General features: G+C 41.4%; 2 protein-coding genes across 4 annotated transcripts in view; one reads left to right on the forward strand and one right to left on the reverse strand.

Moving 5' to 3' along the window:
* LOC137248434 (zinc finger protein 91-like) overlaps positions 1-27,533 on the reverse strand; it is a 137,945-nt gene extending 110,412 nt beyond the window's left edge. Inside the window, exons 1-5 of the mRNA XM_067779372.1 lie at positions 26,826-27,533; positions 26,408-26,772; positions 26,253-26,352; positions 12,645-12,881; positions 12,231-12,558 (exon numbers count right to left, since the gene is read on the reverse strand). Coding sequence (XP_067635473.1) covers positions 12,231-12,558; positions 12,645-12,881; positions 26,253-26,352; positions 26,408-26,675 — 933 coding nt within the window. The 5' untranslated portion in view covers positions 26,676-26,772; positions 26,826-27,533. The remainder of the gene's footprint in view (positions 1-12,230; positions 12,559-12,644; positions 12,882-26,252; positions 26,353-26,407; positions 26,773-26,825) is intronic.
* The window catches only part of LOC137249306 (uncharacterized), a 768,906-nt gene that overhangs the window by 55,891 nt on the left and 685,468 nt on the right, over positions 1-27,547 (forward strand). The gene's annotated exons all lie outside the window — the stretch shown is intronic.

Genomic DNA, 27,547 nt, shown 5'->3' on the forward strand with positions numbered 1-27,547 from the left:
TAAAAGAGCATCAGCTGTCCAAGGCAGTGGACAATTTCGCAGCAAAGTTAGCACCAAGATACAGTGGGCCTCATCGTGTAACGAACTTCGTATCGCCCGTAACCGTCGAGCTAGACAAGGTGCATAACGGTAAAAGGAGAACGGCACACATAAGCGAGCTAAAAGCATACCATCAAGCGACAGTCGAAGAAGAAGCAAGTCCAGAAACAGAAAGAAGAATACGTTCACCCCGTGAACGTGGTAAGTCAAAAGCGCCCCGCCAAGCCCCGAATGGGGGCTTCACCGAAGTTCCCATCGGGGAACAAACGAGACGACCGACGACGATAGCAACAACACAACGCGCACCATCATCAGCATCGTGTAGTAGAACCTCGAACCAACATTCCACCGAGGAACACAAAGAGCAACTGGCCGTAGTAAGAACATCGCCACGCGCGTCAACATTGCAAACAGTCCAGGTCACGGAAGAAGATCAGACGGATTACAGCACGGTAGCGACGTTTGGTTCACTAGCACTCGCCAATTCAGGAGCAAATGATTTCGGAATCGAACGCGCAGACATAATCAACAATGAAGATGAAGACCGGAGTGGGTGGCACACAGCACGAGCGCAAGCCCCAACCCTAGACAACGGGATCCTGACGGCGATGAACTACGCCAACCACATAGCCAGCCAATGCTATAACCTGATGACCGAATTCTGCATAACATTTCATTTTAGAACAAGACCCAGATCACCCTATAAATAACGCAAGTATTGACCGCTACGAGAAATTGAATTTTACAATGGTGACAGTAAGTCACATTACGGCAGGTGAGGAGAGAGCGTTAGGACCCAAATCCACCAGCTTTGGGGCCCACACACGTAAAACCACATTTTTCAAATTTTACAATATTCAAATTCAAATTTACCGACATTTTTTTTGAAAATACCCTAATGTACATATACGTATAACCTTGAATTTACATTCGTATATTGGTACATCATCATTCCGCAGCAGCAGGACCACACATACAGCGAAAACCAAAGCACATAAAGAGATTAAAATATCCTGCAACAACAAGACAACGTACCCAGGAAATCATGATGAGCGCTGCCGGGAATAATACCGTTAGACGATCCGCGAGGACTCCTATAAAAAGGGAGCACAACACCGAAAATAAATCAAAAGTTTCTAAACATGGACAAAAGCGACAATGCAAGTTATACCACCGAGAGTGCTAAGGACGGTTCACTCCGTATCAGAATCCGGCGGGACCTAAGCCAGCACAACTACCATACGACGGGCCCAGTGCCACTAGAAGAGGAGGAAGTTGCCTACGACGGCGAGACCGACAGTCAGGGCACGGAAACGTTCGGGTATCTCAGGGGCAACGAGGACGGCCCGATACCTAGCCCGAGGTACGAGACGGTGTCGGAGTACGAGTCGGCAGGGTCACTTGTCGACATGGGTAACGAGATCCAGAGCCCGACATACAGTACTGAGTGCGGATATGAACCCGAGGAGCGTGCCGTGGTCCGGGACTCTACCCCAATTCCCATTTCCTCAGACAGCGAGGAAGAAGGCGACGAACCACCACCGAAGCAACAGGGCGAGTTTTCCATACGCCAAACCGACGAAGAGGTACAAGGCCGGGGGTTTGTCGAATACCAGCGGCACATCACCCTCCGCATGCGGATATACGACGTCAACGCAAGCACGGAACCCCCGACCAAGTGGAGGATCTTGGAGGCGGTAATGGGACCACCAACGAACGACAACGACGACGACGAAATATTTAGCCGTTTGACCAACGAGGTCAACGGCAGCCTCAACGACGACGACGAAATATTTAGCCGTTTGACCAACGAGGTCAACGGCAGCCTCAACGACAGCGACGTACTAAGCCTCAACGCGAGTGACGGTATGTCGACGACAAAAGGCGATACCAGCGTAAGGCCCGCCGACGACGGCAACACAGGCGAAGGTGAGGATGTGCTCACAGAAATCGAGAGGTGGCTCGAAAAGACAACAGCGGAGGCGACCGATGGGCCAACCGAACCGGAGTCGAACCCCGAGGAATTAGCGAGAGACATCAGGGAGCACGTACAGGTAGTACGGACGAAGCGGCGGAAGAACAGGTTCCATCGGAACATAGACGGTCACACGTACCGAGTGAGAATCACTAGGACCGGCTTGGTAACGGTAACCCTGCTTACGGCAGGTGAGGGGAGAGTGTGAGGATCCAAATCCACCGGCTTTGGAGCCCACACATTCGAACCTACAAATATTTATCAAAACTCATTAAAACGTGTATAAATCCTACTTGAATTACAATGAATTTATACATATAGCATGTAAAACGTACAAAACTGAATTATATAAATTAAATTTACACATACAAAATAATCATTTTTGAATCACCCTAATATACATATAAACATTCATGACACTGAATGTCATGCTGAATATACATCCAGTAGATATTGCGGGAAAGGCAGCCGCGGCCCGGTCGTTGGTCAGGCTTCGTGATATGGGTTATATGCTTTCTGATTTCGGACACTCTAGCCTTCTTACTAGTTTCGACTTTATCCCGGACAGGACGGACTATTGCATGCCGGTGGCCGCTCCCTATACAACCTTCACCCCAGTCATTCCCCCGAGGGAGGAGTGGAGAACAGGAATTATCTGGGGCATGGGACCGGTTAACTTGTTCACGGATGGGTCGAAGTTGGACGGAAAGGTTGGCGGGGGGTCTTTTGTCAAGAGCTAAATGTAAGCCGCAAGTTTAAGTTGGCTGATCACTGCAGTGTATTCCAAGCGGAAGTTGCTGCGATTAAGGATGCGGTGGATGAAATGCTATCCAGCGCTACTACGGTTAGGGAATTTAACATCTACTCTGATAGCCAAGCGGCTATAAAGGCCTTGAGCTCAACTACAGTGCGATCGAGGGTGGTCTGGGAGTGCCTGACCACACTTGCGATTGCATCGAATTATTTTACAATTAAGATTATCTGGGTCCCGGGCCATAGTGATATTCCGGGTAACTGTCAAGCGGATCTCTTAGCCCGAATCGGTACAACTGAACCGGATGAAGGTGGCTGTAGGGATTTCGGGATTCCGCTAGCCACCTGTGGATTGCTCTTCCATAGCTGGGCCTCGAGTCAGCTCAGCAAACGTTGGGCGGACACTACGTCTTGTAGGATATCAAGATCTTTCTGGCCGAAAGTGGATGGCAGGAGGTCTGCTGAAATAATTGGGTTCACTAAGGCTCACCTATCAATGGTCATTGGGGTTTTGACAGGGCACTGTCCCATGGGTATCCATGCGGTACGTCTCAATATATTGGAAACTCCATCCTGCTGCAGCTGTATGGAGGATGATGAGGTGGAATCACCAAATCACTTTATGCTTGACTGCCCAGCTTTTGCCAGAACTAGGCGAAAGTATTTTGGTCGTGACTCACTTGGATCTCCCGAGGAGCTATCCAAGGTTGAGATCGGGATCATTCGGAACTTTATCGTTGCTACCCAACGATTCTCTAAGTAGTTATATCTACGTCACCGTTAGTTTAGTTTATTATATGTGGTATCACAACGGACCGCCATGTTGTCCAAGTGAGCTTCCTCTCATCAGGGAAGCTACCACCCAACCTAACCTAAACATTCATGACAACATCTAATTTCTTCGTTTAAATAATTGTCTCTGCCCGCATACGGTAAATATTTTGGTTGAACATTATAATTTCCACAGATAACCCATAACCGGCTGGAATTTTAAATAATGCTGGGAATACAGCAATGCAATAAGCAACACACATAAGCTCCCATTGCAAGAACACCAAAACGTACAAACATGCGTATACCAAGCCATTGCGACCAAGCACAGCCAAAGAGGATAGATATATTAAGAGACGTCAATCGTCAAAAAGTAGCGAATTTGCTCGCTGGAACGAAGTAACGAATGTTGACTGAGACATAGTCGGCCAGTTGTTGCCAATTGATATTCGCATTTATTTTACTCATTTGTGGTGTATTCTCCTCGCGCCATTATGAATGTGGGGAAATATGCCAAAATTAAATGAGCTCTTTGCAGTGTTGAGTGTTTGTGAAGTTGCAGCAAATTGCAGAAATTTTTGTTTATTTCTGCTGAGCAATTTCTGTACGAACAAAAACCAATTAATATGCCTAAATGTATAACTTCCATGATACATTTATGAATTATCTCATCCCTTTGTATTAATAATTTAAAAAGTACAAAAATTCATGTAAGTACTGTTTTGCCGACGGCATATACACACTAGAAATCTATGTATATTAAAAACTTTTATGTTTGAAGATAATTAAAATGTTAGGAATTAGTTATAAATATATAGGCACAGCAAAGAGCCACATAGTGGCAATTGATTGAATTGGAATTTATTAAAGGTTGTTGGTAAAAATGTATCTATATTAACAACGTTTTGCCGACGGCAAACGCATATGCCCAATTCTCAATGAAATTAAAGATTTATTGGGTTTTTATCTGGACTATGGGTGGGATGGTTGTTGGGTAAGTATTACTCAAAGCCTGGTTTCATCAGCCAAGTCGAAAGATAAATGCACTTGACCAGCACCAATTCCACCCTTAAATATGTATGTATATGCATATATAAACATGAAGCATGTGGCGGTCGATCAGCTGTTGAGCATTGTATCATTGAATATATGTGTATGAAAATACAAACCAAAGTCACCAAAGCAAAAAGTACAAATGTACGTACATATAATACTCCAAGTAAAGGCACACATGGATAAAAACTTTGGTCGCTTTGATACTGTGGCAGCGTCTTAAGATATTAATAAAACAACTTGCCACTTTCCGCGTTATGAAACGACCAAATAATTTATGTAAATTCGCGTATACGGAGATGTATATGTAAATATCAATGCTCGTAGCAATTAGCCGACGAAATACAATATGCACGAGCCAAATTATGTGTCGTCGGTGGTTAAAAGTGTTGCCGTTTGTACCTTTAACAACTCACAGCTAACAGAGGAATTTATTATTAATACTCAAATAAACGAATTTATTGCTATTTTGCGAAATAATGTTATATTTCTTCGCAAAATTACTTTAATTCATTTCGCCGCTCCCATTTATTAATTTTTATCTATGAAAATAATGTAAAATTCTTACTTTGTACTGACATGTGATAAACAAGTCAGCATATACAGTATGACGTCACAATGCGAATACAGGGCCAGAAACGGGTAAAACACCACTCTTATGTAGCAACTGCAACACAGTTGCTGCAAATTTGGCTGCGTGACTGCGCGAACAATTTTTCGGCAGAATATGATAGGGGGTTTCAAATAGAAAATAAAAATGTCCATAAGCTGTGACAACTCGGCAATTCAGGATATGAGAAAATTATTTGCAATAATTTATATGAACAATGGATGGAAATTTTTAGATTATATTGCTAATATGTTAGTGGACATTTACTAGGCAATATCTGTGCATGTTTGTTTGCATTTTTTACTACCATATTAGTACTTTCATACAGGCTTATAAATAGTTTGGTATTATTTCAAAGGAAAAGTGCGGGGTTATGAAAGTAGTTATGCTCGTCATAATGAATACCCCCAATATGCATCGAAGTTGGAATTTATAAAATCGCAAAAATTTGTCTTTTGACGATTTTATCAAATGCCATGTTGCCGAATTGCAAAATTCTATCTTCAATTTGGACAACTTAAGAAGAAGCATTTATGAATGAAAAATCAAAAGGAAGCTAGTTTTCAGGATTTTGCGATTTACATACAAAACATGAGCATACATATATACATATGTATGTGTGCTTGTGCGTATGGTTGGATGGTTGAAGTGAATTTTGTTTTGTTTGTCAACATGCGAATATAAAAATATTTCTTAGCTTACATATGAACATAGATTTGTACATATGCTTGTGCGTAAGAATAGTTTTTGTTGGAAGTGGTTGATTGAAACAGTTTGTCTTTTATTTGAAAATGAGAATGTACAAACATTTGTTAGCTTATGCATGGATATATTGGTATCAATTAAGTGGGTGGGAAATGGGGGTGTAGGCTGATCTTTAGTTTAGGAATATATGTGTGTACATATATGCCAATCCTGATTATTCCGGTATACTTAATGGTGGGTCTATCTATTTTCCTTTGAGAACTTACAATTTTGGGTTTCGCGACGAAATTAATATACCATTTCATTTTCATTAAAGGTATAAAAATTTTAGCACTCCCATATGCCCTCACATATAATTTCGAATCGTGAAAATGCTTGAATTTCTTATGAGAGTGCCAAGAAAGAGCACTCCCGTATGAAGCTCAGGAACTTGTGTATGATAAAAAAATTACACTAATAATTTGACAACTATGTTGTATATTGTATATAGTTAGGAACTAGGAAAAAGTTAAAGCAGCGGGGACAATTTCCACCGCCTAGGGCAGCGCCATGTTAAATTCGCCAGTTGAGAACATGTAAAAGAGATAGACGGCGAATTATCAGTGGTTCAGAATGCAGTAGAAATACACTAATTTTGAACTAGAGACTCTCCTTACGAGGTAGTTCTTTTGCTAATACATATATGTATTTAAATTTGAACATTTAAGTACTTCAAAAGTTTTCAAATTCAATTTCCAATGCAAAATTCGCGGAAATGTCTACATTCGCTTTTAGTATGATTATTGAAACCCAAATTCCGACGATATATGTACCTATATATAATATGTTCCCACAAAACTTGAGGCTAGAGGTCAATGTAATTTTTCGCTACTTTCAGAATTAAATTTTTGGCTGTTTTATGTTGGTGATATAACTATTGACATAATATTTTAAGCAAATATTTTGTAACATGAAACCAAATATTCTACTTTTTCCGACCTCAAACAATTAAAATTTTTTAAATACAAAAAAAGTTCAGTGAACATACAATTTTGTACATGTATTGTGATTCGCACTTTCATATAAAAAATTTTGAGCAGCACTGCTTTTCATTGAAAATCTTATTTTTTTTCACATACACATTTAGAAAAAATATATTAAAATTTTAATATTTATACAAAGATATTCTTCAAGACAAGAAATAATGTAAATTTCCCCAACCATTTTTCCACCTACGGCTTTCCAGAAAATTCATAATGGTTGGACAATACCTACAAAAGTTGTGCGCTATTTGAACCCCATTTGAACAGGTGTATATCGGTCAAGTTTGTTTGCGAATTACCTGTGGTTCATCAAATAGTTCACTTCCGAATGCTTTCTTTCCCTGATAAAATAACATTATTATGTAGTATCTTATTTTCAATGAGATATGAAAAACAAATGCATGATAATCGCATTCAAAAATGACTCAAAATTATCAACCAAAACGATTGAAATATGTTCATGAATATGATCATAAAATGACTGAAAAGCAATCAAACATCACTCTAAAATGATAACAAATATTTCACTCTGAATGCTTTGACATTTTGCAGAAGTTGCAGTCACACTCAACTTCCACTCAGTCAATTTTTATTTCCCCACACCTGGCTGTCAAATTGAGGACAAGATGTGAAGGCAACTGGCCGACTACCTCTCGGTTAACATCGAGTAAAATTTCTTTCAGCGATCAAAAATTTCTGAAAAGAAACGAAAGCCGATTGACGTCTCTTATTATATCTATCCTCTTTGGCACAGCAGGCATTGAAGCGAACCGTCAGGGCGGACATCGCACAAAGAGGAAACGAAAAAAATGCAATGTACTAGGAAGACGTCACGTTAGCATACCAACAACACAGCGTGGGTACTAGACACTTACAAGTTACCTATGAAGGGCAACCAACTCGTTGACAACAACAAGACCCAATAAGCAGGTAGCAGCGGGAAATCAAAAATAACTATGCCAGCTAACTGGAGATGCGTACCAACGAACTCACATGTTAGGGGGGGCAGTACAAGAGGCATTTTTACATACGCAATTTAGAGATAAATACTTATAATGCGATATATGGGTAGAATAATACAGTTAAATGTAAGATACCTTAAGTAAATACATATAATAAGTAAAATTTATTGTTGCAGGATAACTGTCCACCTGCGCGTGGACAAGTATAAAAGGGCGACAAATTTCGCGAATTGAGACAGTAGCCAGCTAGGTATAGTAGCCAGCTAGGTATAGTAGCCTGCTAACGCCTTGTTTAGCGGTGAATGGGACTCCTGGGATTTTTCCATCTCACGAGTTCTTTATTTTAGCAACTTTGGGGGTTTTCCAACCCCATCGTTAGAGGGATTGTGGTGGTTTTTCCACCTCCGCAACCTTCAGGAAGAGCAGGGTATTCTTAAGCTATATACTCGGTGGGGGTTTTACCAACTCCACCGACTGGGAGGAAGTGGTGGTTCTCCACCTCCGCTTTCTTTACGAAGTAGTCTGAGATTTTTAGTTTAAGCGTAGTCCCGGTGGGGGTTTTCCCAACCCCATCGGCGTAGAACCGACGGTGGTTTCCCACCTCCGTCGCCATAGCTTTAAGGGTGGTTTGGATATTTTGGAATAAAGAGTTTATAACGACAAACGGGATCTTTCTCTTTAAAAGGAGACGATAGGGATTCTTCTCTGATTCCACAGGGATCCTGGACGGACTGAGCATACCCCGGCGCAAGGAAAAGTCCGTCACAGGGGTATGATATTTGAATATTTTTTGATCAAAATTTTCAAAAAATGCTGGCTGGGTTTAATGTCAAATGCACAGTAAACTGAACACTGCCGTCAAATATAATGCTACAAGAGCAATAACATACTATATAAAGGATTACTTGTGTACACCGACCATTCAGTATTGCTACGACAACGACGATGGCAAATAATCCCATCGGTACTATCTCCTCAACTGTTTGCTGAAAGTCGTGTGGTTTGGATACACATACGCGTAAGAGTAGCAAAAAATGTGGCAATTATTTGCCGCCTCCAGAAAGCGTGGAAGAGCAGGAGGAACCGAAACAGAAGAAGAAAAAATTTCAACGATAAAAGTTGCATTGCATCAACTTTGCCTGGACGAACGAGTTTTCGAGAAAATTCAATCGGATGTTTGTGAAATGTCTGCTTTATTTGTCGAAGCGAGCCTCTATATCAATTATTCGCTGTACAAACGATGGAACAGCGGACATTTTTACGACAACGGTGAAGGAAAATTTGATTTTTTACCATACTTTTAAGAACTACTCGATAAAAGTAAAGTTAAATATGACATGGATCAGGATTACAGACGTCTTCGTGCCAATCATTTCACTGGCCGTCTCTACGACAAAGCAGCTCGATCAAATTTATTCGTAAAACAGGCAGCTCAGTATGCGACTTTGTTTCACATCAATTTATTTATGCATGCCTACACGAGATTACGAAGATTTTTTCAACACTTTAGACTTCAGACACTGGATGTTCTATTCACCCGATGTAGCAAATATCAAGCAAACGAAATGTTACTGTCTCAAATGAAGCTCTATCTCGATTACGATGGTCGCGAATTTCTACGACATTGAAAAAAATCAAAGTAAGCCAAATACATCAAACTGTTTTTTTCTTTTGCAACGCTTCAACCATGCTAATGTGTAAGATCATAAATGCAACCATGTCAACTAGTTAATAGAAAAAGGAAGAAAAGAGAAGATGGTGGACTTCCGGTTCATTATTGATTTGCCGACTGAAGAATAAAGTATTAAGATAATTAATCCGGACGTTTCTGCTGTTTTATTAACCATCGAAGGTAAAAATTACATCTCAGGTGTGTTAACGAACCTCGCGCACTATTATAAACAACTATTTTGTAAAATAGATGCTCGAGAAGGCATTATTAAAGTTTTAACTGAATATAATGTGGATTTTTCTCCTACTGCCAACATTATACAATTACGCAGATTACTGCAAAATATAGTTGGCGTGGGAGATAATAGCTCCGCAAATACGATGAACACTGCGAACACAAATATATTGGAGAACATTCCGGACGAAATGATTGAGATAAATGCTGCCGTTTCTATTGAGTCCTCTGCCGCCATTGCCGTTACCACCGTTCATACTGCCGCCACTGCCGTTCCAACTGCCTCTACTACCGATGTTTTGGTTGAATTCAATTCAACGCCTGCCGTTCACGATGTTTTTACTGCCGTCTATTCTGCCGCCGATACCGTCTGATATGCCGCCACTGCCGTCTATTCAGCCGCCGCTACCGTCTGCTCTGCCGCCACTGCCGTCACCGCCGTTCATACTGCCGCCACTGCTGTTCCAACTGCCTTTACTACCGACGTTTTGGTAGAATTCAATTCAACACCTGCTGTTCACGAAGTTTTTGCTGCCGCCCCATCAAACTCTGCCCCAATTGACGCAAGAAACACGACCATAAGTGTGGATGACGAACTGGTGGCGCTACGAAAACGTATGGAAATGTTCAAATTAATGAAAGAAATCGACGAGCTAAGAGCTAGTACTGGGGTACAACAGCAACGTAGACTGGATTTTGCCGATATAGAGCATGCTATGCCGATTCATTATTGATTTGACGACTGAAGAATAAAGTATTAAGATAATTAATCCGGACGTTTCTGCTGTTTTATTAACCATCGAAGGTAGAAATTACAAATGGAAAGAAAAATTTTCGACTACTGCCTTTTCTCAAACACGGTCACCATCACGTTCATAACGATTCGTTTGCATTGCATCAATTGCTTACTTCGATGAAACTGTACAAGGGACATGTGCGCGATATGCCAAACGAGGAATGGTACAAATGGTTCGCTATACGACCACTGGAGACTAGACGTAAAAAGTTTGGCTACTCGATGCAAACCGATGGAGTGGCAGTCTCTTTTTCTCTCAGTGAATTTATTCGTCATCCGACAGCGACTAATGAACCGACAGTGGCGAATGAACCACAGACGAAATCGAAAAAGCAAAAGATCAATGAAACCAAATCTACAGCGAAGGCTCGATATTTGATTACTGTGCGTCTCGGACTGTCGCAAAACAAGTACACTCAATTGATCGGTCTGGATCCGGGTGCACGTTTGGTCATGGGTGGCTTTGCTAAAGATCTCACTGCTGACGGTTCAACGAAAATGATAAAAATTTCAAGTAAACAGTATCATCAACTGGCTGGTTTCAATACGCGACAAAAAAAATTACAAAAATCGACAAAGTGTGTGGTGGATGACAATCTTTTGCAACTGGAACCACATCAGTACATTGAATACACGGAGCATCGATTCCGCCATTTTCGAGATGAAACAGCGCGTTTTCGAACAGCGCAAGGTGACTCGATTGAAATTTCAAACGTACGTGTGTCGCGATAAAGCTGCACGAAAAGTTGCCGAAATGATTATTTGTAATACTAGCGGCAGTAGCAGCCCAGCTCATCGTAAACACAAATACAAACATCGTACAATGTTTGTAATTGGAGACACGGAAATAAATCGAAATTCACCCGTTAAAGGTTACGTTCGAACACCCAATCGAACGAGCGTCAAACATTTACGATCGATTGGTGGGGATATACCGCGAAACGGGGAATTTCGTACCACCAAACTGTGCAGTCGATGTCACTGCGAAGCCAAAACAAGTCTCTCTCCACACCGATATCAGTTTTGCCAAAAATGTTATATCTCGTGGAATAGGGACGTAAACGCCGGCAAAAATATCCTCTTCTTGGGCTTTCATCATCACGTTAAGGGACTGGAGACGCCTGAAGCATTTGAGCAAAGCGTGCAAAACAGAAACCATCGACGACAACAACGGCAGCAGCAGCCGAAATGGACGATCAAAGGAGGCGAAGGATAAATGAAAAAATAAAAAACATCATGCAGATTGTATTTTGATATTTTGTTGTATTATGTTGATTGTATGTTTTTTTAACAATAAAAATTTACGATTTAGCCTTTTCTGATTGGTAGCGAAAAATCATGTGATGCGAAACAGGTCGCGCGTGACTTGCGCATTGATTTTTTTCTGCCTGTTATAGGTTATGATTAGCAAAGTGCAAACGCATCTCCGAAGCTATTAGGTGGGGAGAGGCACTGCTACAACAACAGCAGAGGGCGTTTTTCAAGCAAATTCTGAAGTAGGACGCTATTCAAAAGTTTTCTGAAATAGGCTGTTTTTGCAATAGAGATAGGGCTAAGTAGAATTAGCAGTCGATATAGTGCGATTCGCTTAAATACAAATATATATTTACACATATATATATGACCAATCCATTATGCTGTGGTTTTCGTAGTCACTGTTGGTTGTAACCCATCCGAGTATAGCTGTGCCAATTTAGCCTCTTCATCTTTTAAGGCTTTCATATTTCGCTCACGCGTCTTTCCGTCCTCGTTTTTATGTAAAACAAAGTGTAAACGCATCTCCGAAGCTAAACGAAATGACAACGGACATAGCTCACATCTATAAACATTAGCACCCAGATGCCTGCGTAAATGTTTAACATGATCGTTACTTTGAGCAAAAGCGCGCTCGCAGTATTTGCATTTGTAGGGTTTTTCGCCGGTATGAGTACGCATATGACAACGTTGATATTCCATGCGATTAAAGCTTTTGGGGTGGTGCCAAAATGTAATTTATTAATATAGTTAAAAAAGTATACAAATTTAAATAGACTATATGTTTATACAACTTACCGCATTTCACAATAGTCACATTTATATGGCTTTTCACCGCTATGCAACATTTTATGACGCTTTAAATCATCTGATTTGCTGAAGCTAGCACCACAAATATCGCAAATGTGTTTCTTAATCCCTTTATGTACCGCTTTATGTTTACACACATCATTCGGGCAAGTAAACTTTGCTGGGCAGTACGGGCACTCGAAAGACTTTTCGCCACCGTGACGTAAGCGATGCTGTTTTAGGTTGCTAGGATAATCAAATATAGAATTATTGTTCATAGGCCCCACGGAAGATTAACACTTTTCTCTTGTTCATGTGGAAAACTAGCACAGTTTATTGTTCGCGTGGAGGACTAGCGCAGTTCGTGGTTTCTGTGGAAACCTAGCACGATTCTGTTGTTCGTGAATCGTGCTAGTTTTAAACACGAACAACGAAGCTGTGCATGGCGGAACCAGGATGTGTAGTTCCGCAGTCTTCCACACGGATAAGGAACTGTGGTAGTTTTTCACGTGACAATGAATCGTGTCTTTCATGGTAATTTGAACCGTGCTAGTCTTCCATGGGAGCGACATATGTGCATGTACGAGTCTACTAACAAAAGTTCACTCAGTCAACCAGAAGAAAAATTTTTCGTAATCAATCTAAGTCTACTCTAGATAGCCGTTATTTATTTCAATGCATTTATTAAGCGTGCGGGGCACGTAAGGTCTCCTACCATTTTTCAACTTTTATGCGGAACTAACGCCTCTAACGCCCTTTATTTGGTTCAACCCTGTTGAAACTGCAAGTTTCCTTGGACACCAGTTTTTTGTACATTTTATAAAATGATGAATTTTGTGTTCTGACACGAGTGTAAGTTATCGTCGCTACTTTATGTCGATAAACACAATTCAACTAATTCTAATATGGGTAATCCCCGTTCAAAGTTTAAACGTACCAGTCGTTTGTTTTTGCTTAGATGAGCCTTCAATAAATATCTTTTTCTTTTTTGTATACTTCAGTATTGTTACGACAACGACGATGGCAAGTAATCCCATCGATACTATCTCAACTGTTTGCTGTAAGTCGTGTGGTTTGGATACACATACGCGTAAGAGTAGAAAAAAATTTGCCAATTATTTGCCGCCTCGAAGAGCAGGAGGAACCGAAACAGAAACCGCTAAATCCGAGGTTAGGTTAGGTTACAAGGGCTGAGCTGGACACTATGGTAACAGCTCACTACTTAAGCCACCAATAGGCCCATTGTAATACCCTATACGGTCTCAAAGAGGACCCCTACCCTGCCTAAAGCGGGTCTAACCACCTCGTGGAAATTATAAATTTTGCTAGAGCCTTTACTTCATAGCTAGAGACCTCAGTGAGGTCATGTAGAAAAGGTTTACCAAGGATGGCCAACCTACGCCTACTAAGCGCTGGACAATGACACATAAGGTGCTGGACACTCTCTTCCTCTTCTGTACATCTGCAGCTGCGACAATAGTCGAAGGTCGTTACCCCCATTCTAGCACCATGCGTGCCTATTAAGAAATGCCTTGTTAGAACCCTTATCAGGGACGATAGAACTGAATCAGAAGCGCTTCTGTGCGCCCCTTGTCATATGAGGGCCAGGTTTGCCTGGATGTCTCACACGATGATATGGCTGACAATAGTCCATTTGTAATTCTTATAGTGCTTGTGTTCACACGAAGCCTGAAAGTCGCCATGGGTATACCTACCGAATCATTTCCCGGAAGGATATGGTCCGTGGTGCCTCTTCTGGCCAGCTCGTCTGCTCTGCAATTGCTTTCAATATCCCTGTGCCCAGGTACCCATATAAGGCTGATACTGAAGTGCTGAGCCATCTCGTTAAGAGATCTGCGGCATTCAGTGACCGACTTTGCGTTGTCGACGAATGAGTCCAGGGCCTTTATTGCGGCCTGACTGTCTAAGAAAATAAGCACCCGTTTACCATCCTTAGGCATAGACCCGAGATGGTTCACAGCCGTGTGTATTGCCAGCATTTCCGCTTGGTAAACACTACAGTGATCTGGTAGGGGAAAAGAGACCTCTAGACCCAGATCCGGCGAAAAGAGGCCTGCTCCCACCTTCCCGTCAAGCTTATAACCATCCGTGAATATGTTGATGGCATCCGGTACCGTATGTTGTCGGGTATTCCAGTCCTGTCGCGATGGTATATATATACTATAGTTTTTAACGAAGACGTTCTTTGGCGTGCAGTAGTCAGTGCGCACCGGTATTGGGACTGGGGCGTTCTTGCCCAGGATTTTTGCGTGTCCGCTAGATCCATTTGACCAGAGACATGTTTCCCTTATGCGTAGAGCGGCGATGACCGCTATTTCCTTCGCCACCAGGTCAAGAGGTGGAAGGTATAGCATTGTGTTGAGTGCTTCAGATGGAGTGGAGCCGAGAGCCCCGGTGATGCTGAGCTCCGAACTCCGTTGGACCTTTTGAAGCGTTTTAAGATAGGTACTTTTAGCTAGTGCAGGCCACCAGACCAAGGCACCATAAAGAAGAATCGGGCGCACAATGGCTGTATAAATCCAGTATGTCACCTTAGGGGAGAATCCCAGGAGGTGCCAATTGCCCTCTTGCAGGTGAACAGCGCTGCTGCTGCCTTCTTGCATCGCTCCACTATATGGCTGATCGCTAAACGCTAAAAACGTACCCCCAATTCTTGGCGGTGTTAGATTTGGTAATTTTTACCTCCTCGTGAAGAGGACAAACTCGGTTTTAACCGGGTTGACTTCCAAACCTGTGGCTGTGGCCAAGTGCAAAATTTTGGATACGCGATCACTTGGTGACCTTCTGATTCCATGAGGCGTAGTAGTTGGTTGACGGTAACCACCCAAAATAGCGGAGAGAGAACACCTCCCTGCGGAGTGCCTCTGCCGACCGGTCTGCGGATCACGCATCCACCTAGCTCAATTTAATCTGTCATAAACTCCACCAGGCACGCGTCCACCCCCAGATCGGTCAGCGCCGAGGTGATGACCTCCGGGAGAACGTTGTTGAAGGCACCCGCTATATCTAGAAATGCCACCAATGTGTATTCCTTGAGGTCTAATGACCTTTCGATAACGGATACCAGTGAGTGCAAGGCCTTGTCAGTTGACCTGCCCTTAGTATAGGCATGCTGAGCTTGCGAAAGAAGCGACGGCTCAATCCTCCTCCTGATGTAGTCCTCTAGGAGTCTTTCGAGTGCTTTAAGCAGAAAAGAAGATAAGCTTATAGGCCTATAATCATTTGGTTTAGGTGGGAGGGTTTCCCTGCCTTGGGGATAAAGACCACGTTGACTTCCCTATACGATACTGGTACGTAATTGAGCCTAAGACAACCTATAAACATCCCTTTAATCCAGGGCCTTATAAGTTCGGCAGTATACTGTAGCTGAGCCGGAAAAATTTCATCCAGCCCCGGCGATTTATAGGGCTTGAAGGTCTGTAAAGCCCAATCTATCCTTTTATCATCTGTGATTTCGCTTATCAGCTGATCATTAGGTGACCCTCCGCTGACAATACTTGAAGACACGCCCGCACTTGCTGGGAAGTGCGTGTCCATTAGCAAGTTTATGGTTTCAGCGCTGGAGTCCGTCCAGTGCCCATCCGGCTTTTGGACGTAACTTAGCTGAGTTGGAGATTTCGATAGCACCCTCCTTAACCGGGAGGCCGCGGATGTGGATTCAATACTGCCGCAGAAATCCCTCCAGGAGGATCGCTTTCCATTTCGGATTGCTCTTTTATATATATTTATTTTCGCTTTATAAACAGCCCATGAGGATTCATGCCCATCATGCTTTGCTTTATTAAAGGCCGACTTCCTAAGCTCATCAAAACCGGACGACCACCATGGTGGTTTGTGAGTTTCCAAAACCTTTTTAGTCGGGCAAGCCCTATCTAAAGCATTCCTACATTCGAAGAGGAAGAAGAAAAAATTTCAACGATAAAAGTTGCATTGCATCAACATTGTCTGGACGAACGAGTTTTCGAGAAAATTCAATCGGATGTTTGTGAAATGTCTGCTGTACTTGTCGAAGTGAGTCTCTATTACAATTATTCGCTGTACAAACGATGGAACAGCGGACATTTTTACGACAACGGTGAAGGAAAAATCGATTTTTTTTACCATACTTTTACGAACTACTCGATAAAAGTAAAGTTAAATATGACATGGATCAGGATTACAGACGTATTCGTGCCACTCATTACACTAGCCGTCTCTACGACAAAGCAGCTCGATCAAATTTATTCAGGGATTCAAGGGGTTGTGTAGCGCAACATATAGCTTCTCCAACCCAATTGTCAACCTCACCTTCGAGCGGCGAATCCCGTTTCACTAACAGACGAGGCTCTGGCGACCCCAAGCTCCTCATGGAACTTGGGGGTGGGGAGGGAGGGATGGCCTGAAAGTTCAATGTGGCCATATAAATCGTTCCCGAGATGGTCGGGCCAGCACCTTAATGGTGCTGTGTTACCGGAGCGTATCGGATCTGTATCCGACAAAGGACCATCACATCGATAACACTCCCCAAAGCCTTCGGGGAGTAACCTAATCGCTACAACAACAACAACAACAACAACAACATCAAATTTATTCGTAAAACAGGCAGCTCAGTATGCGACTTTGTTTCACAACAATTTATTTATGCATGCCTACACGAGATTACGAAGATTTTTTCAACACTTTACCACCGATGGTCGTTTAATCTATCAGACAATGGAGGTTCTATTCACCCGATGCAGCAAATATCAAGCAAACGAAATGTTACTGTCTCAAATGCAGCTCTATCTCGATTTCGATGGTCGCTTGAATTTCTACGACATTGAAAATAAATCAAAGTATGCCAAATACATCAAACTGTTTTTTCTTTTGCAACGCTTCAATCACGCTAATGGAAAGAAAAATGTTCGACTAGTGCCTTTTCTCAAACACGGTCACCATCACGTTCATTACGATTCGTTTGCATTGCATCAATTGCTTACTTCGATGAAACTGTACAAGGGACATGTGCGCGATATGCCAAACGAGGAATGGTACAAATGGTTCGCTATACGAGCACTGGAGACTAGACGTAAAAAGTTTGGCTACTCGATGCAAACCGATGGAGTGGCAGTCTCTTTTTCTCTCAGTGAATTTATTCGTCATCCGACAGCGACTAATGAACCGACAGTGGCGAATGAACCACAGACGAAATCGAAAAAGCAAAAGATCAATGAAACCAAATCTACAGCGAAGGCTCGATATTTGATTACTGTGCGTCTCGGACTGTCGCAAAACAAGTACACTCAGTAAATTTCAAACGTACGTGTGCCGCGAGATAGCTGCACGAAAAGTTGCCGAAATGATTATTTGTAATACTAGCAGCAGTAGCAGCCCAGCTCATCGTAAACACAAACACAAACATCGTGCAATGATTGTAATTGGAAACACGGAAATAAATCGAAATTCACCTGTTAAAGGTTACGTTCGAACACCCAATCGAACGATCGTCAAACATTTACGATCGATTGGTGGGGATGTACTGCGAATCGGGGAATTTCGTACCACCAAACTGTGCAGTCGATGTCACTGCGAAGCCAAAACAAGTCGCTCTCCACACCGATATCAGTTTTGCCAAAAATTTAATATCTCATGGAACAGGGACGTAAACGCCGGCAAAAATATCCTCTTCTTGGGCTTTCATCATCACGTTATGGGACTGGAGATGCCTGAAGCATTTCAGCAAAGCGTGCAGAAACAGAAACCATCGACGACGACAACGGCAGCAGCAGCTGAAATGGACGATCAAAGGAGGCGAAGGATAAATGAAAAAATAAAAAACATAATGCAGATTGTATTTTGATATTTTGTTGCATTATGTTGATTGTATATTTTTTAACAATACGATTTAGTATTTTCTGATTGGTAGCGAAAAATCATGTGATGCGATACAGGCCGCGTGTGACTTGCGCATTAATTTTTTTCTGCCTGTTGAGGTTAATTCAGAACTGTACTTGCTTGGGCATTTCTTTTACAATGTAAGCTAGGTAAATAAAATTGCTGATTAACGACGAAATGACCAACTGGTACAATTGTTAAGGAATTATGCCTTAACGGCATCAATCATTTTGGTTTTTTTTAGCTTTTGGATGTAACAAGAAACAACCTAGTTTTAAATCTAGGTAATACGGTGCTCTTCGTACCTCTGATGCTTTGTCATTTTGTTGTTATTGCAATGATAAAGACACTTCGAAGTTTGTGGAGAGTTGTCGATGATCATAGTCTTGTCGGATATAAATAGGTGAGCTACGCCTATTATGTAATATGTAGCGTTACATCTTATTTGGGATTCCTGCAAACTTTTGGCAACTTTTGCTAAGCGGTATTCGGCATACCATTTTGCCGTGGCTGTTTAATAATTTTCAAAGCGTATAGGGCCAAGGATTTTGTAGTGAATTGGAATGACAGTTGTACATGCTTATTCTCATTGATCCGGTTGTTACCGACGAAAAAATATAATTATTTTGGGCCGCCCTAACTTCAATTTTACCATCAAAGCAGATCAGAAGATCAATAACACTGAGTATGTGCAAACAAATGTACATACCTACGAACACATGATATGGATATGCAATCCACCCTCTATTGCACTAATTCTATCATTCGCATCAACAAACATTGAACTTGCATTCTATTATACTTCATATACATTCATACGAACATTAATATTTTCTTTATACTAACATGTACATATGTATGTACATACATATGTTACTTCTTTTGTTAACTTCGTTATTGTTTGAGAGTTTTTTATGATAGAAACAGTAATAACATGGACTAACATATGAAAAGAAATCAGCCGATTTAACGGTAACATCACGCCAGATTTGATATTCCTACTTTGGCATAAATACTAGCATTTTGCATATTTAGAGGACAGTTGTTCAAGTGAAGCTAAATAAACAAAATAGTTTTTAAGCGCCTCCGTCGCTACGGATCGCTAACAAAAGTTTTGTGTTTTATTTTCTGTAACAACTGAGTTGCGCCGACCGCACCATTTCTTAAAAACTATTTTGCACATAAATTTATATCTTTTCTAAAAACGTGTTTTAGTGCTATAAAAAGTATCTTTTCGATTCGGTAATTTTAAACACGATTTTTAAAACGCGAACATGCCAAATAAACGCGGTAAAAATTCGGTCTCTAATTGCCAAAGATGTGACGAAGTAGACAACGAGATGATGGTCCAGTGCGATACCTGCGACGCCTGGTTCCACTTCAGCTGTGTTGGAGTCGACAGCGATGTGGCTGACAGAAGTTGGGTTTGTGAACTGTGCGAGCAAATCAAGTCAGCAACTAATACGCAACCGGCAGCATCTTCATCACCATCAATCAACAACAATGGAAATGTGCATTTTCTGGGAGTTGGTTCTAATAATACTCAACAACAGGCGTCAGCTGCAAGTATTACTACAACCGAGGGTGTAACAGTACCGACAACGTTTGCGACTGTGCAATCTGCCACCGCCATTAGTTCATCTTTTCCGAGGTTTGCGTCCAACTGCTGGGACTTTTGGGATTTCGAATCCACTCCACCAATGCAGGGCCGTCTACCAACGACAATGACAACAGGGCGCTATACAACGCTCCCGGCAAGGGTTTCTGCCAGTCAAATCGCACCAGGTAAGACATCCGTTTACTCAGCGTACCCTATATCGCGCGACGTAACTGCACGACAAATTGCACCAAATGTCCAAGAGCCACATAATCCACACGACCACGACCTATACCGAAAACTTCAACTCGAAAAGCTAGACGAAGAGATGAGGATGCAGCAACAATACCTGGATAGTAAGTATAAAATTCTGTCGCAATTCGACGAGCTTCCTTCAAACAGAAGTGCACATTTTACTACGGCCGCTGGCCCTACCCCCGCGCAATTGGCTGCGAAACATGCTATTCCTAAGCAGCTTCCCACCTTCAATGGAGATCCTGACGAATGGCCACTTTTCATTAGCAGTTTCGATAATAGCACCGCCGTAGCTGGCTATTCCGACGCTGAAAATTTAATTAGACTACAGGCATGCCTTAAAGGTAAAGCACGCAACGTCGTAAAAAGTAAGTTGTTCTTGCCTTGTATGGTACCTGAAATTATTAAAACTCTTAAAATGTGTTTTGGTCGTCCGGAATTAATTCTCGAGCGCGCAGTAAGTAGAGCTCGTGCACTCCCACCAGTAAAAGACAAATTAGAGTCACTCATTGAGTTTTCGCTTTGTGTACGGAATATCTGCACTACGATGGAAGGGTGTCAAATGTATATGCACCTACACAATCCCCTTTTAGTAAAAGAGCTAGTCGATAAGCTCCCAAACAACCAAAAACTTAACTGGGCTGTTCATCCAAAAGATGATAAAATACCCGTGGTAAAACAATTTAGTGATTGGTTGTACAGCTTAGCTGAAGCAGCGAGTACAGTAGTTAGCTTAGTGCCAACTAACACTCGCATGATTAATACCCATATAGCTGAAAATTCGCCTGACCGTGCTCGGGAAAAACGAAAATCTAATCAAGTTAATAAGTGTCCTATTTGCAAAGGAGGTGAGCATAAAGTAGCGCAATGCGAATCATTCAAAAACCTCACACTTCAACGCAAGTGGGATGCAGTGAAGGCAAACAACCTTTGTCGACAATGCCTTAACTCGCATAGACGTGAATGTTATTTAAAAAGGATATGCGGTAAGGATGGGTGCACATTCAAGCATCATCCTTTGCTTCATAAATCGGTAAGCCAAGTTGAACCAGTTAGCACAGCAACTGATGTCTCAGACGCACCGGTTAATACCCACTGCGATGGCAACGAAAGCAAGCAACCATTATTTAGAATAGTGCCGATCCACGTTTATTCCAAAAATAAAATATACAACACCTTTGCATTTTTAGACGAGGGCTCGTCCGTTACATTGATGGAAAGAAAGGTATTTGATGAACTAGGTCTGGACGGCGATAATGATCCTTTATGTCTAAAATGGACAGGGAATACAACGCGCGTTGAAGCCAACTCTAAAAGAGCAACAATCCAAGCCTCGAGTACTACAAATGTTCGAAAGTATACTTTAAAAAATATCCACACCGTTGATGACCTCGGTCTACCACCACAATCAATTAACATTTCTGAGCTACAGAAAATGTACCCATATCTAGCAGGCCTACCCATTGCATCGTATAGGAACGTAAAACCATCAATTTTAATCGGCGTAGACAATTGGAGATTGGCAGTTCCACTAAAAATAAGGGAAGGAACTTGGTCACAGCCAATAGCTTCAAAAACACGCTTGGGATGGACCCTTCAAGGATGCGACGCTGTACGTAGACCAGAATACCAACTAAACATATACACATGTGACTGCGAAAAAAGGTACGGCGAGTTACATGAAATGGTAAGCGATTTCTTCAAAATAGAATCCCCTAGACCCACTCATATAATGTCCAAAGATGACGGAAAGGCAGTAAGCATTATGAACAATACGTGCCAAAAGGTTGGAAACCGCTTCGAAATAGGATTATTATGGCGTGATTGTAACGCCGTTTTGCCTGATAGTTATGCATATGCGAAACGTCGACTAGATTGTTTAAGCAAGAAATTCATTAAAGACCCTAAATTGGAATCTACTATCCAAAACCAAATAGATAACCTGATCGCGAAGGGCTACGCGAAGAAGCTTACATACAACGAAATTTCGTCACCTGGTGGTAAGATATGGTACTTGCCAATATTCATAGTAACTAACCCAAACAAGCCAGGGAAAATTCGAATGGTATGGGACGCAGCTGCGAAGGTAAATGGCTTTTCACTTAATGATTTTCTGCTTAGCGGCCCGGATTTGCTAAATTCTTTAGTCGATATTTTATTATCATTTAGAGTTGGTAGAGTTGCTATATGCGGAGATATCGCGGAGATGTTTCACCGCATTAACATTCGCAATAGCGACATGCACGTTCAGAGATTTTTATGGTATGATAAACTTGATGACTCTCAAAAGCCAAGCGTATATGTTATGCAAGCGATGACTTTTGGACTTAATTGCGCGCCCTGCATTGCCCACTTTGTTCGCGATAAAAACGCCGAAAGCTTTAGCGAGGAATATCCTCGTGCAGTGGAAGCCGTGAAACATAATCACTACGTGGACGACTATATCGACAGCGCAGAGGATGCAGAATCCGCTTTGGTACTAGCACGACAAGTGCAAAGAATACACGAAAACGCTGGGTTTGAACTTCGAAGTTGGTCATCAAATTCAGTAGACGTATTACAGCAACTCAATGAAAACTCTGTTACTACTCAAGCAGCTAAGGAATGGGACTCTACAACAAAAGTTCTTGGAATGTTTTGGGATCCCACATGCGACAGTTTTAAATACATATGTCGCTTTGCAAGACTTCGTCGTGACGTTATTAATCAGCCCCTTGTACCTACAAAGAGGGAGGCTTTACAAGTTTTAATGTCCATTTTTGATCCCTTGGGTTTTGTAAGTTGCTATACCATAGGACTAAAAATTCTTTTACAGGATGTCTGGCGCTCTGGTATCTCTTGGGATGAACCATTTAACGATAAGCTGTACGAAAAGTGGTGCGAATGGAAAAGTTGTATGCCGTCGATAGCAGCAGTCGAAATACCGCGATGCTACTCCATACATTTGAAAGATGCAGATGACGTCCAATTACATACCTTTGTTGACGCCGGAGAAAGCGCATACGCAACTGTTTGCTATCTGCGAGTACGAAAGGGTGATAATATAACAACAACACTAGTGGCGGCGAAATCAAAAGTCGCACCGTTAAAGCCTCTATCCATTCCAAGGTTAGAGTTGCAGGCTGCAGTTATCGGGGTCAGACTAGCGAATGTTATCAGTAAAGTCAACTGTATAGGAATAACGTCAAAGTTTTATTGGTCGGACTCAAAAACAGTCTTGCGATGGCTTCGTATGGATCCAAAAAATTTTCATCAATATGTTATGCACCGAATAGGGGAGATTCTCGAGGATACAAATGCGAAGCAATGGCAATGGGTACCATCAAAATTGAACCCTGCGGACTTGGGAACAAAGGTCTCTGCAAGGGACGCATATCAAACGTGGTTCAGTGGTCCAGAGTTTTTAATGTCAAATCCGACAACATGGCCGAAATTCGACGACGTAGAACAAGCTCCAATAGACGTTTCTGAAATTAAGCATTATGCTCTGCATACTACGAAAATTGAAATGCAGTATCCCGATTTAAATATAGAATATTTTTCAGATTGGAAAAGGCTTTACCGAGCTGTGGCTACATTTTTTATATATATCGACCGACTTCGCACAAATGCAGCGAAACAACAAAATTATTCGATCATCTTCGATCATATCCAAAAAGCAAAAAATTTTCTATTCAGGTATGTTCAGAATTCTGAATTTAGTGCTGAAATAAAGTCACTAAAGCAGGGTAAGCCTATTGAGAAATCGAGCAAATTAATTTCACTTAATGTTTATTTAGATCAAAACGACATATTACGAAGCAAAAGTCGAATCGAGCATTTAAATAATCGTGAAATCATAACATTACCTAATAACCATTATGTTACGTTTTTAATAGTGCGTTGGACACATGAGCGCTTTCATCACCAGATGCACGAGTCAATAATAAATCATCTACGTGGACAGTACCACATAAGTCACCTAAGAGTGTTATACCGAAAGGTGCGGAAAAGTTGTCAGAGCTGTAAAAACGCCGTTGCTGTTCCACAAGCTCCACAAATGGCAGCACTACCTGTCGCCAGGTTAGCGGCTTTTGAAAGACCTTTCACTTATGTTGGCATCGACTATTTTGGTCCACTATCGGTTATCGTTGGAAGACGGCGTGAATGGGTCGTATTGTTTACATGCCTTACCTTACGGGCAGTACATATTGAGGTAGCGCACAGCCTAGACACGAGCTCCTGCATAATGGCCATACAAAATTTCATTTCACGACGAGGATGTCCAAGGGAGATTTTCACAGATAACGGAACAAATTTCAAGGCATCAGAAAAAATAATTTACGCGATTATAAACGATACAGAAATAACATCGCACTTCGAAAACATAAAGTGGAGATTTAATCCCCCAAGTACCCCTCACATGGGAGGAGTATGGGAACGTCTAGTAAGGTCAGTAAAAAATGTACTTTTCCAAATACTGCCTTCTTCAAACTTTAATGACGAGAGTTTGCGAAATGCTCTGCATGAGGTGGAGTTCATCATAAATGCGCGACCGCTTACGTACGTCTCACTGGACAGCGGCGATGACGAAGCTCTCACCCCCAATCATCTTTTACTTGGATCATCTGACGGTTACAAGCTTATTTGTTCCGAAGAACATACCATACGACAGCGTTGGTGCTTAACCCAGCAATTTGCAGACCGATTTTGGCAGCCATGGGTTAAAGAGTATGCACCTATCATCTCCAGGCGTAGCAAGTGGTTCAGCAAAGTACCCCCCGTTCGTGTTGGTGATATTGTGGTGATAGTCGATCCCGATTTGCCTAGAAATTGCTGGCCAAAAGGCAAAATTGTTAACACTATAACGGCTAAAGATGGACAGGTACGGAGCGTTATGATTCAAACGAAGTCTGGAGTACTTCATCGACCAGTGGCAAAAGTTGCAGTTTTAGACGTCGGTAATAAGTCTGAGTAAACGCGTATGTCATAACTTGTTTACGGCGGGTGGAGCGTTACCGACGAAAAAATATATATATATGTACATACATATGTTACTTCTTTTGTTAACTTCGTTATTGTTTAAGAGTTTTTTATGATAGAAACAGTAATAACATGGACTAACATATGAAAAGAAATCAGCCGATTTAACGGTAACATCACGCCAGATTTGATATTCCTACTTTGGCATAAATACTAGCATTTTGCATATTTAGAGGACAGTTGTTCAAGTGAAGCCAAATAAACAAAATAGTTTTTAAGCGCCTCCGTCGCTACGGATCGCTAACAAAAGTTTTGTGTTTTATTTTCTGTAACAACTGAGTTGCGCCGACCGCAACACCGGTTTTAGGTGGATTTACTCTTGATTTCCGGACTGTGTTAATGAGACTTCATTTCGTTCGTGAAACTCAGCGATTAACTTTTTTATATTCAGATATTTACTTAGCGCACTGCTTCAAGAATTCATCAGCAAAATTTCAATATAGGTTGTTGTTGGTGTTGTATAGGTCTATCTTAACTCTGTCCTATTACGGAAGAATATATTGCTTGGAATATGGGGCCTGCCGAAAAAATACTAATTTTGTTTTGTTACCTTCCACAGGGTGGATAATTGATGTATATTGGAACGATCTTCCGTCATCCATTGTTAAATTTGGTTTAGAGACAAACCGGTTTCGGCGTCGTTCTATCTTCAGTTTCCAAACAAAACTGATAAGAGATAACTGAAAATCGTTCCAATTGACATACATCGAAAATATACTTGTTGCAATCGGAGCCGAAAACGAAACAAATTCGTCGACCGATTTTCTCTAGCATTGCTAGGGGAATTTCGTCTGACCCATTATCACATATTTTGTTTTCCCAATCCCATTTTAACTCAGCGAACTTTTGCTACTATCCTCTCATTATACCCCGCTTGACTGAATGCTTTGCCACACTCCGGACATAAGTACGGCCTTTCTCCTGTATGTGTACGTAAATGAACCCTCAGCGAATCACATCTATTATAACCTATAAATTTTAAATTGTGTTAATATGTTTCTTATTGTAAGAATCTTATTCTTACTTTTATTGCAGAATTCACAGGGATATTGTTTTGATAGTTTCTGTGAGTTTTCTGCAGAGTGATAGTTCTTTTTGTGGCTCGCTAATGCGCGCTTTGAGCTGCATGTCTTTCCACAAATTTCACAAACATTGTCATTTAGCTGGTTGTCTTCTCCCACATCGTGTGTCAAACGATGATTATGTAGAGATTCCGGTTTATGAAAAAGGCGATTACAGATATCACAATGAAAACGATAGGATTCCAATTTCTTCTTGTGCTGCACAGGCATCTCTTGATTCTTTTTTGTATGTTTATTCAAATGTATTTTCAAATACCGTGGCTTTTGAAAAGATTCATTGCATAGATGACAGTTATGCTGCAACTTGCTATAGAAATGTCTATCAAATAGATTGACTGCAAAACATATATTGGTACTTACGATAAGCTTTCTTTTTTTTACTGATAACATTGAAAGTGGTGTTTCATTGTCGTTATATTCAATGTTGTGTTCATCACATGGTTCATTTTTTACATTTTTGCTATCATCATCGGTACAATCTTTCATTACAACTTCGATGTTTTGTAGTGGATCAGCAGCGGGGATTTGTGGCGTTTTTGGTGAAATATCTACAGACGCAAATTCAATTGTTCGAGGAGTTCCTGCCATAAGAGTCTGTTGTTTCAAAACTATGTTTGCGATTACATCATCTTTCACGGGAGATGCATCCCTTGTGGACTTTTTCAACTCAGTTTGTCCTTGCGGAATCAACTTACGTATCTCCACATCGGATTGTCTGCACATTTGCTGGAATTGATAAACATTCAGCAATTGTTCCAGGCATTCAGAACATATTCTCTTTGGCAGCGCGTCACTTAGAAGCACTTCTAATTGCGGTATTGAATTGCTTAGTACCTCTGCGATTTGTAAGCCGCCACATCCATTAAATGTATCAAAGATAGATTGCCAATTTTGATTTTGTTTACTATTTGCGTCGAACAAAGATACTTCAGCTAGCTCATGCATACAAGTCCGACATAGGCAACTGAAAAATTGATCATTTATTGTATCCATTTTATTATCGATGCAAGAAAGTTAAAATAATCTAATTCTGCTGAGCAAGTGACTCCGATTAGGGCAGAACTTCAACCCGATTTTTAATC

The sequence above is a fragment of the Eurosta solidaginis genome, chromosome 4 (assembly GCF_040869045.1).
Source record: "Eurosta solidaginis isolate ZX-2024a chromosome 4, ASM4086904v1, whole genome shotgun sequence".
Taxonomy (NCBI): domain Eukaryota; kingdom Metazoa; phylum Arthropoda; class Insecta; order Diptera; family Tephritidae; genus Eurosta; species Eurosta solidaginis.